At 40.0% G+C, this 12,482-nt stretch overlaps 1 protein-coding gene across 2 annotated transcripts in view; it reads left to right on the top strand.

Annotated features, from left to right (window-relative positions):
* The window catches only part of LOC135210835 (zinc finger protein 501-like), a 46,590-nt gene extending 39,367 nt beyond the window's left edge, over positions 1–7,223 (top strand). For both annotated transcript variants that reach the window (XM_064243710.1, XM_064243711.1), the window contains exons 2-3: positions 3,333–3,477; positions 4,616–7,223. In XM_064243710.1, coding sequence (XP_064099780.1) covers positions 5,371–6,702 — 1,332 coding nt within the window. In that variant the 5' untranslated portion in view covers positions 3,333–3,477; positions 4,616–5,370 and the 3' untranslated portion in view covers positions 6,703–7,223. The remainder of the gene's footprint in view (positions 1–3,332; positions 3,478–4,615) is intronic.
* Positions 7,224–12,482: the final 5,259 nt, after the last annotated feature.

Raw genomic sequence — 12,482 nt, 5'->3', positions numbered from 1 at the left:
CACAGGGGTCTTGGAGTACGGCGTTGCAGCCCGACTCCATGCAGTGGGTGACCTGTAAGTGAAATGATACATGAATATCAACACTAACCTCCTGGACTAAGTCCATGATGTGATATATCATAACACCGGAATGCACCGGAGTTAATAGATAAATTTAAGGCTCAGTCTCTACCTGCTCTTCTGCCGTGTAACGTGGTGAGTGTCCGATAGGGTTGGTAAAACTTGAATCAGTGTGTCTCCGGCGTTGCCGAAGGACAACATATCACCGAGACAGGAGTAGTACCTAACCTATATGCCGGAGCGAGGAGTACTGGGACGGCGGGTGAGGAGCAGGAGGGGACCAATAATTGGTGACGGGGTGGATAACCCCGCCGTAAAAAACTTAAAATTAGAATAAGTAGGTGGTGAAACCCGGATGGGGAGCGGGGTCTCCGCCAACTTAGACTAAAATAATGGATGTTAAGAGTAAACGTAAACATGCATGAGGTATAAAAAGATGCCGGAGCTCTCCCACAGTCACTGGTCCTGGGACCTGGGAATGCCGGAGCCCTGATCCGCCGGAGCGGGGAAGGCTGATTACTCGGGGTAGGGGAGCTCAGCCTGAGAACTGAGGAGAGCCGAGCGTAATCGAGCCTGGTGGCCAACCGAGACTCGGCCAGGCAGGGGTCCCCCCGGTACTATACATATAGGGAGAGCGGTGTTGAGCCGAGCCAGCGTCGAGTGTCCTCCAGCTAACTCCCATATCCCCCGCATGGTGGGGGGAGGAAGGGAGGGAGCTCGGATCGGTTGCCAGGGACAACGTGAACAAGCGTATCTCCCTCCTGGAGGGGGGAGTAAGCATGGGGGACCGACGCTGGGTGGCTCATAGCGGTCGCCTGGACCCTTCTCGGTTGTGGGGTGAGCCACACTGTGAGAAAGACCATGCGATCGAAGGTGGCCTAGGCCAGCCCGAACTGTCTTGAAAAGCATGAATATCAATAACATCCTAACAAAACACGGGGGAGAAGGAAGAAATATGATGGAGAAGAGAAAGAAGAGTCCTGGAGAAGCTGGATCGGACCAACCGAGAAGGGAGGGCGACCTTAGCGACTCAAAGCAGCTGGCCTATGCTGATACGTAGAAACGTAGGGCGGTGACCAGGGTAGCTCAGGACCAAAAGAAAGGACCTAAGTCCTTAGGGAGCCTAACATAGAGACCTGACAACTAAAAGAACATGCATGCATGAACTCTGAGCTGAAGGAAGCGATGTAGGCTATGAGCTTAGAGCAAACTCTTAACAACCCCCGTGTTAAAAATTACATAAATAATATCAATGATACGTCAAAAATGCATCACCATTAGAATAATAATGTACTGCTAAATAATTCGAGCACAAACGGTATAGAAGACCGAGTGTAGCATGAAACAAAGGAACACGTGGGAGCTTGCCCGGCTTGGGAACAAAGCCGTCCGGGACGCCGTTTATAATAACCGAAATAAAATGGTTAAACGGGCCCTTGCCCGGCTATAATTGACATGAAACATTATTAGCAGTACTTAACCTGGATGCAGATGAGTCTTGACGTTGCATGATGAAAGAATATAAATCCAGAGCGAGCACAACACAGAGCAAGAAAAACGCGTGCGGTCTGGATTGTGCTAACGAAAAGGAATGACGTCAGAGGCGCTAGCAGTAACGGTAGCGGGGAGTGGGCCTTAGGTCGGCTCCTCTCTAGTAGAGGGATTTTGAAGGAGGATGAATCTAAATGGCAAAGGACCCCTGGTAGTGGTTTCACTCACCCCAGAAATCATACCGACACCTTTAAATAAGGTGAGCGAGCCAGAATATTCTGGCATTTCCATATTAGCTTTTTTCTCTGGTATGTTAGCAATAATTTACCTTAGAAATGTGTGCTAATGGACATTTCACGTAGCGACATGGGCTGGACCCAGAAATTGAATATTACTGCTGTGCCTTTCTGGTGTTGTGTTTAATACCAGTCTCTTTGGGATGAATGTAAGTTAAGTATACTATCTTAGATTTACCAGACCACTGACCTGATTAACAGCTCTTCTAGGGCTGGCCCGAAGGATTAGATATTTTTACGTGGCTAGGAACCAATTAGTCACCTAGCAATGGGACCTACAGCTTATTGTGGGATCCGAACCACACTATATCGAGAAATGAATTTCTATCACCAGAAATAAATTCCTGTGATTCCGCGTTGGCAGAGCAGGGAATCGAACTTCGGACCACCGGATTGGCAGCCGAACGTGAAAACCACTCATCCAGCGAGGAACTGGGATGAATGTAAAAGCATATACAAAAGATGGGGAATATCATAACCATAAGCAACATTGGGTAAAATACTGCATGGCCAACCTCTACCATAGCACGGCCACCTTCCCGAAAATCAGAAATTATGCCCTTAATTTGTGACTTGGGAGAAAAAATTGACTTAGGAGGAAAGTAGAGGCCTTGATGTGTTGCATCGACAGATGCTGTCTCTAGACTAATGTCTATCCTGAGTTACAGCACTTGTTAAAGTACTTTTTCAGGAAGGTAAAGGCCGGACATTTGGTATTTTACCCTATATGTTACAGCTAAACATAATATGTGGTAAATATTCCAGTAGGCGACTTGTAGCAACTTATAGGAACCAGGCAGCAGTGGTATTCTTCAATTTAATCCATTAGTCTACTTCACTTTTGCCAAGAATCCTGAACTAGCTTAGCAATGCACATGAACCTAGTAGGATTGCTGGTAAAAATACCTTTGCACTTAGGCCAATGTCTCAATGATTGTGAAGGATACTGTATATAATTGTAGCAACTCCAGAAATGCTTTTGTACAGAGATTTGCAATGATCTAACAGTGATTTAAGGTAATTTTCTGAATTTTTATTTTATTTTATTGTGGACTATAGAAGATTAAATACAAAGTACTACTTTAATAGCAGAGGTTTCTTAATAGGAAATAAAATTTAAGTCTGTTAAATCCTAGCCTAAAGTATACTGCACTATATTTGCAGGATAAGGAATGCTTGCTTTCTCCTATTGATTGGATGATTTTGCAATTTAGATGAAGTGTTTGATAGGTAGTAAAGAATCATATCACAAATGGGAAATGTTTTGAGAATGCAAGATAACGTTAGAGTTGTATGGTTGATGGTTTGTCACTGTAATGAATTTTGTCCATATTTAGTAATAATTAATTGAAGATAACCTGAGTACTGTATGTATTATTGCAAGTTTATTTAACTTCTATTTATGTAATTACGTATAGATTTATGGACTATATTTATTCAGTGTTTTTCCCAATGTTCTTATCTCAACCATCCTTTTCCTACCAGATTCTTAACATTGGGCAGAAATTGCTTTTGTGTGAGCAGATTGGAAAGAAGTCAACAAGAGAACCCAACAGACTCTTAATGTGGAAAATGTACCCTCAAGATAATGGCTATTCAACTAAAAATACTAATGCAATTTATAATTAATGTAAGTACTTTAAAATTTTGTCTTCTTAGTCCTTATGGTGACTTGGATTTTTTTAACTTTGTATTTGTGTGCCAAGAATGTAACTGCTGATAAAAATTTATAGCATTAGTCTCATCATTAGGCATATTCTTATGGGCTTAGCAAAGCATTTTTTAGAGACTTATTTTGGGCATGGTGGACATAGAAAGATACCAAATTCTGACAAAAATTTCTCTATTGGCCTCTTATTTGATAAATGTCATGCCATATGGGAGGGTACATGAGTCATCCTTTCCCTGCTCATGTACATGATCAGGAACCTGAAAGGTCTGACATCACAGTTCTGAGGCAGTACTTCTCATCTAATGAGTGAGTCTTCTATATTAGATGAAGGGTTGTGTATTTCCTCAGAAAAGGCTGAACATTTTCTTATAAAAAAAATGTATTTTTCCCAGATGTACAAACCTTTGCTTTACATATAATTTTTTGCCCCTAATCAACTGTACATTCAGCCAGATGAGAGAAAAGGAGTCTTCTTTAGGAATTTCCGCCCACTCACTTCACATATTTGTAACTGTATTATTTAGCAAACTCTAACAACTGAAGGAGCCTCTTTCATGAAGAAAAATACCCCTTTATAAGACAAAGGACTGTACTACTGTACATGCAGGAAAAATGTAGTACGAGAACAATTGCAAAAAAATATATATAGTGTATCTGTTGTGTGTGTTTTTTATGCTGTCAGTATGTTTCTTTAAGTGAATTTTAATAACTCTTTGCTAAATGCCACAATAAAGGATATTGTCACCTTAATTATTTACAATACATTTCACAGTGTTGCATGAAGCTCATTCTGTTTTCTCTTAGTTGTTGAAAGCTGTGGATTCTTATAGTTGTTGAAAGGTACATGCTTCTACTTCATGAAAATTTTTTATTGGCAGTTCCCCCAATGGTGTATGGTTTACTTATGCTTCAAGGAAAAATTTTTTCTATTATTTAATTACGTATCTGGATATTTTTTGGTCTAGAAAGCAGCACAGATTACATTACATCCAGTATCAAGCAGTGGAAATTATCGATCGTCTTAATTTGTTTAGCTTTTTAGACTTAGAGATCTATTATGTAAATGTTTAGACTACAGGAATTGTATGTTTTTCAGGATCATCATTGGTGACAAGTGATGGCGATGAAATTACTGAAAAGAAGTGGAAGCTAAATGTGATCCTCATACATTATTGAATGGATTTTGCGATCTTCAGGTATGGTTCACAAGATATTTTGATCTAATTTTTCAACACATTAGTCCAGATGAAATTTGGAGGTTAATGAAAAAAATGCCGAAATATGGTTCAAATAATTTTCTCAGACGTACTGCTGATATATATTTATATTTTTACTATGAATAAATTGTGATTTAAATTACGTAGATGTTAACTTGGGAGGATTCAAATATTAAATACTTGTGACTTGTGAACTGTTTGTGGCTATGCACAACACATAATAATTCTGGAAGATTCTGATGATATTACTGTCAAGACTAAGGATTGAGTGAATTCCTTGTCAGAAAATAACTAAAAAATTAAGGAGCAAGAGAATTCCTCTTGAATAATGTTTGTAGTACAAGATTCAGTCTTGGAATAATTTTTTTTTTCTATAACAGTTTCTAGTGACTTAGTGAATACTTACACTATCTGGATTGCTCCAGTTTTATAAGAATTGAAGGAGAGAGTTAACCTGTAATTGTGACTTGTAAATCTCAGATTTGTGAAAAAGGAGGAGTTTGTAAGCCACATAAAAATACTACTGTAATTTGGTTAATATTTTGTCAGTTAAACACAGATGTAGTTTTGAGTTAATTATCAAAGTTCACTGTGTGTTTTTGTGTAAGTTTGGGAAGGAAACATCAATTCAAGTATGGAACCTGACACCTTGGAATCGACTGTTAAAACTGAAGGATTCCTCAAAGAAGAGCCTTATGAAGATTTCATAATTGAAAGTCCGGAATATGTTACCAAAGATCCATTATCTGAGGATGCAAAATATGGCACTGAATGCAAAGAGGAAAGAAATCAGGATGCTCAGTTGGAATCGGATGCAAAATGTATTGTATTTGAACAAGGGGAAAATGAGTGTGACCTGAATTCTAAGATAGACCCAAGCACCAAGCTGTTTAAATGTGAAGAATGTGGAAAGACATATATCAGGAAAGATAGTTTGAGGTATCATATAAGGACTCACACTGGAGAGAAACCATTTACTTGCGAGGATTGTGGAAAGTCGTATCATCGTAAAGATAGCTACAGACAACACATGAAAGTCCACACAGGACTGAGCTCTTACGTTTGTGAGAAGTGTGGACAGTCATTTCATCTGAGGGATACGTACAGAGACCACCTGAAATCTCATCAAACAGCGAGGCCGGTTGCAGTTAGTGAACTTGGTAAGACATTTCCTTCACAGCATGAAAATGACTTGGGAGTTAACACCATTGACAAACAATTTGTTTGCGAGATATGTGGCAGGCAGTTTACTCTGGCATGTACTCTTGAACTTCACTTACGAACTCATACAGAGGACAAGTCACTTGCATGCAAGGAATGTGGGCAAATTTTTTATCAGAATGAGGACCTTCAAACACACATGAATATTCACTTGAGTGAGAAGCCATTTGTTTGTGAGGTATGTGGGAAAGTTTATAGGCGAAATTGCGATCTAAAAGTTCACATGCGAATTCACACTGGGCACAGACCATTTGTTTGTGAGAAATGTGGCAGGTCTTTCAGGCAGTCATGCACGTTCAAGCATCACTTGAGAACTCACACTGGAGATAAACCGTTCACCTGTCAGGAATGTGGGAAAAAATTTTATCAGAGTGGGGATCTTCAAAAGCACATGAGAGTTCACACAGGAGAAAAACCTTTTGTTTGTGATGTCTGTGGAAAAGCATACAGGAAAAACAGGGATCTCAAGGTTCACATGAGAAATCACACTGGGGAGAAACCTTTCAAGTGTAGCATATGTGACAAAACTTTTACTCGTGGTGAGATTCTCAAGAGTCACTTGAGAGTTCATACAGGTGAGAAACCATACAAGTGTGAGATTTGTGGAAAGTCATTTAGTCAAAGTGGGACTTTGAGAGAGCACACAATATTGCACACTGGAGAGCGGCCGTATGTTTGTAAGGAATGTGGAAAGACTTTTAATCAAAGAGGAACTTATAATTGTCATAAAAAACTCCACTTGTGATGTAGACAATAAGTGTAAATGGATAAATCTGGACAGGAGAATTTTCCTGATGGGAAGAAAATGTTAACTGATATATTGTGATCTGTTGTCCTGAGGTATTAACAAAATCGTAGGAATATTTTCATGAAGAACTGTTGAAAAAATTTGTGTTGAAACTGAATTTGATAGTGAACCTTGGAAATATGTCATACTTGAGTGCTCTTCTGTAGATCTGCATTTTTTATGGATACATTTTAATGAGGATTTTATCAATTCTTACAGCATAATCATTTGTCTATGAGGGAGTTAGTACTTTTAGAAATTTAAGAATTGTGATGACCTCATCCTGTCATGATGTTGAGTCACCTGCTAATAAAAATTTAGAGCATAAATCACTGTCAAAATCAAAGAAAGAGTGCTGTGACTTACATTTTTAGACAGGGATCACCTGTGTTACTTGGATCCACTGACATCCTGTTAAGAAGTTGGTTTACCCAAGAAGCAGTTTTGAGCAAATCTAATTATAACATCCAACTAATGAACTGTAAATTTACTTCATCCCACATTAACACTGTTTTGTAAACCTAATTGTTGTTTCACTGGACAGGCTGTGAGGCACAGCATGCCACTGCATGAGTTGTGACTATCAGCTAATAGATTGGAAGTTACTCCACCTCATAGACAGGTTGTTCAACCAAGCAAATGACATTTAGCAAACCAAGTTGTGACTTTCATTTGACTCAGGGTGAGCCACTGCATGCCATTAGGCAACTTCGACAGACTGGCAGAATTAGTAAACTAAGTTTGTTCTACACTTGACAAACTGGAAGATACTCCATCTCAATAGACAAACCTATAAAATTTAGCCCACCAGACTGGGAATTTTGTCTGGTAGATGGTGAACTTCTGCATGTCATTAGACCTCTTGATCGGCCTTCACAAAAAAAAAAGGCCTACTCCCTTGTGACAGTTTGAGAGCTTGTGACTTCCATGAGACAAGTTTGTTTGTCTCATATAGAGGATAGGCTTCCCATGAATATAGAATGTGTTTTGAAAAAAAAAATTGATTTTTTAAAACTCATTACTTCATGATAGCGTCCTGACTAAAAGCTCCCAGAAGGCTAGCTGCGCAAGTAGGCCTTAAAGTGCCTTCAGCTGTAGTGAAATTCATTCCTTGTGTTGTCTGACCCTATTGCTAGAGAGGAGGGATTTGGAGGTAGTCACTTTTATCAGTGATAGGTTGTACTTTCATAAAAAAAAATTTTTGCTTTAAAAAAGTATAGTAATTGTTTTATGACAAACCCATCACTCTTTAGCTTTGACATCTCTTCTTAGTCCAAAAACTGTCAAATATCAAGGGCCTCAGGAGCCTTCAAATATCTGGAGTGAAATAACAGGTGGTCCAGAGGCTCTGGACTAATGTACAATCATGAAAAGGACTGGGACCTTGTTTGTAAGTTCACAGACTGTGCATTTTCAGACTGGCCTAATGCAGTCACTTACTCCATTAGCCTAGTGCAGAAGTGAATACTACAATGGAATTCTCTTCTGTGAGGATGATTCATTGCTATGGAGATGATTAAAGCAACCCCACCTGAGGAACCATTATAAGTTGATCTGTAACCACAAGTGACCAAAAGAATATACAGGCAGCCCCCAGTTATCGGCGCGGGTTTCGTTCCTGAGGGGGTGCCGATAAGCGAAAGTCGCCATTAACCAAAATTCGGAGATTTATGGCTACACAAATTGCCGATTTTATGGCACTAGACGAGTTCCATAAAGCCGAATTGCCGATAGCAGAGTCCACTGATAATTGGGGACTGCCCGTATGTACTTTACATATCTAACAGTTTATGTTTTAAAGCTTTTAGATAAAAATTAATAATGATTGTTTGTCTTATTCAGGAAAGAAAATTGATTACAGGCAGTCCCTGGGTTACGACGGGGGTCCGTTCTTGAGACACGTCGTAACCCGGAACATCGTGAAAAATCCTTAGAAAACCTTACTTTTAATGTTTTGGGTGCATTCAAAACTATGTAAACTGCATTCTTATTGAATTTTTCATCAAAAAACCTTCAAATATTGATTATTTTGCATTTTTGGTGTCATATTTCTACTGCCAGATGAGCGTTGTAAGCGTCGTAACCCTGGAAATAATTTCTGATGAATATAATTGAAAAACGCCTTAACCTCGGAACGTCGTATGCCGAACCCTTCGTAACCCGGGGACTGCCTGTATATGGCATTTGCATCCATGTTCCCTTTCTAGGTACAGCCTTGATTTTATGACCTGTGATCTTTAGATTAGATGCTTGTAATTCAGCAATACTGTCATGAGGTTTTAGAACTACACCTCTAAGCTAGCATGAAATGAATAAGTCCTCACAGGACACAAAAGCAGGTTGTTCTCATTTCCTAACTGAAGCAGTAAAGAGGGAATGACAAATGATGAATAAGGGTGAGGCTCTGAGGAAGTTGTCCATGTTTTAGCTACAAAGTCTTGAGCATACAAGAAGCAAGTTGTTCAGTACCAGAGACAAGTCATAGTGATGAGATATAAGGATCCTTAAAAGAACCTCTCTTTTAAAACTTTTATTACATGTGATGCAACTCACTTGAAGCACTTAAGTCTGTGCTGATCTATAACCTTTAATTGCTGACACAGACAGCTTCCTCAAGCAGCAAAGAGAATAGTAGTAGGTCCATGACAAGCTGACAAGTTCCAAGGAATGGACCAGTGCCCTTCCTACTACATCAATTGTCCAAGACCCTCCATTTTGACTGATAAGCCTCCATGTAGTCCACTTACCTTGGTTGGGAATGACCTCTACAGCTTCTATGAAAAACCTATTCTGATGAAGCAACCAACCCCAGACATTGACTATTCTTGTTGTTGTTGACAGATCTATGTACTTGGATGATGAAGCAGCCACTCGGCTGGGAGTTGCCTCTATATCAGTGGAAGTCTTGCAAAGGGGGAGCAGCAGTAGAAAGGATATGTATGCCCTTGCCCTGTGCGCATTACCAAAAGAACAAGACCAGAGAATTACCTGTCACTAACCAACAAATGATGGTACAAAAAACTTCTAACTACCAATGAACTGGTGGATCCTCCAGGCACCAAGTACCCCACAGGCTCCCCCCAAAAAACTTGACATCCTTATAACAAGGAAAAGAGATAGAAGAGAAATGTGTCTTTTCTATGCTTCCTCACCTAACACCATGCCAGCCACCACCAACAGACCAAGGGTACTGCAATTTTCAAATACTGTATCTACTTTCAAATAATGGGATGCAGAAACTACCTTGGGAGAATCCGACTTCTGTCTGTAGTGTGTACCTCACTCACGTGTTTAGCCGTGGCCAAGGCTACTAATTAGGAACAGTGTCTTACGCAAAAGTTTCTTGAGGGAAGTGGACTTTAGGGGCTCAAAGGGAGGGCCTGAAAGCCACGTGAGACCTGCATCCAAGTTCCAAGGAACAACTGCTGACTTCTTCTGTTTGGATGTATCAAAAGACTTCAGGTGGTCATGAATATCTTGATTCACCAAAAGATCTAAATTGCAATGCTTAAAAACAGGGGAAAGCATGGCCTAATAACCTTTGATCATGGAAGATGAAAGGTTAGTACAATTCCTTAAGTAGAGGAGAAAATATGTAATCTGGGCTACAGATGTCTCAGAAGAAGAGATGCGATGTCTGAGGCACCATTTACGGAAAACTGCTGACTTTGACTGGTAGACGTTGGAAGTAAACTGGAGTCTGCACTTTGCAATAGCCTTTCCAGATGCTCTTGTAAAACCCTTCGCTCTGACAAATTTCCTGACAGTCTGAAGCCTGACAGAGCAAGAGTGGACAACCCTTGGTGGTACCTCCTTAAATGCTGTTGTCTGAGTAGCCACGGTCTTTGGGGGAGCAATTGCAAAGTCTACCAGAAGACGAAGAAGTTTCGGGAACCTTTGTGGGCCAGAACAGAGCTACTAGAGTCACTGACAGATTGCTGTGAGATGTGAACTTGTTCAGGACTTCCCTGACCGAGCTGAAGGGAGGGAAGGCATAGAGGTCCAGACCCTACCAGTCTCTGAGTAGGGTATCTGTCGTCCGCGCTAGAGGATCCGGGGCAGGGGAGTACTAGCAGAGAGGAAGGTGGTTGTCCCTTGACGTCGCAAATGAGTCTACAAGGGGTCTTCCCCACAATCTGCACAGGTCAGTGTAAACCCTATCGTCCAGAGTCCCACTCGGTGTGAAGGTTTTGTCTCCGATGGCTCAGCTCGTCTGCCAGTGCATTTAATTTCCCCTGAATGAAGCGAATGACGAGTGTTACTCGATTCTGGTGAGCCCAAAGAAGCAGCCCTTTTGCCATGTGACAGAGGGGAAAGAAGTGTGTGGCTCCCTGTTTCTTGATGTACAACAGGGCCGTGGTGTTGTTGACATGCACAACCACCATCTTGTTGCACATGAAAGAGGAGAAATGACGTTGTCCTAGATGAATGGCCTTTAATTCCTCGACATTGATGTGGAGCTTCGTCTCTTCTGGAGACCATGTCCCGGAAACCTCCAGTGTGCCTAGGAGGGCTCCCCAGCCTAGATCCAAGGCATCTGAGTAAAATTCCAGGTTGGGGTTATGTGGAAGAAGGGATCTCCTGTGAAATCTTGTCTCTGTAAGCCACCTCATGAGATCGGACTTTATCTCCTGAGTGATGGGAAAGACTGTCGAATCCGGTTGAGTCTTCCTGTCCCTGTTGGCTTTTAGGAAGAATTGGAGATTTCTCATGTGCAGCCTGCCCAATGGATTGAAGGTCTCCAGTGTCTACAGTCTCAAATGAAAGGTTGGGTAGATTAAGATCACCCCCTTATAGTAGGATAACAGGGTGAGTAGTCCAAGGTAAGACTACCTAACTGCTTTCATTGCTACCTATGAATTTCCAAGTCTATCTGAATCTGGTACAGCATATGTGATCCAAGAAATAAAATTCTGTAATGGAGCTATAACAAGACACAAGGAAATTTGGGAGGGTAAAAGAGGAAGAAAGAAAATAGTGGAAATTTCTTTAATTTCCCCCATTGTCTCTTAATTGGGTAATGAATGAAAAAGAGAAAGTAGGAATGAAGATACGTAATTACAATTTTCTGCCTAGAGGGAGGAATTATTGCAATGGAAGTGAGGTTAGTGTTGCTTGCAAAGATACAATTGGTCTATTAATTTGCTTGGTAAAAAGATAATGAATTAGCTCCAATACAAGAACAACATATCAAACATCATAAATGTTACTGACATTAATTCTACATTGTCAATATATAACAGTTAATATGTATAAAAAAAATTAAATGTTATTATTTCCATTTAGCCAAAATAAGCCCAAGGGCTTACATATAGCATTTCATGATAATTTAGAGGCGGTTCGAATTCTCTCATAGTCTTAACTTAATCCTCTCATATTCTTAATTGATCATCAGACCTTTTTATTTTATAGATGAACATGTTATTTTTAATATCTATTAGTACAGTTGCTATGATGAGCTCATTTAGTGGCAAAAGGTAAACAAAACTAAAGTTAACAGTTATGTTACTGGACTGAAAATAATTACGTTAACTTTTCACGATACACTACTGTGTATGAGCTAAAAATAATTATGTTAACTTTTCATGATACAGTACTGTGTGTGTACAAGTACAACACTTTGACTAAGGATGTATATCTTTGAGTTGAAACTTCACTTAATATTAGTCATTCAAGGTTAATAACCAAGCTGAAATGATGTGAGTTTTGATATAGAAGGAAGGAAAATAAATGAAACA

Source organism: Macrobrachium nipponense, chromosome 4 (genome assembly GCF_015104395.2).
Source record: "Macrobrachium nipponense isolate FS-2020 chromosome 4, ASM1510439v2, whole genome shotgun sequence".
Lineage (NCBI taxonomy): Eukaryota > Metazoa > Arthropoda > Malacostraca > Decapoda > Palaemonidae > Macrobrachium > Macrobrachium nipponense.
Note: the sequence above shows the minus strand (reverse complement) of the source record. Positions and strands in the feature narration are given on the sequence as shown.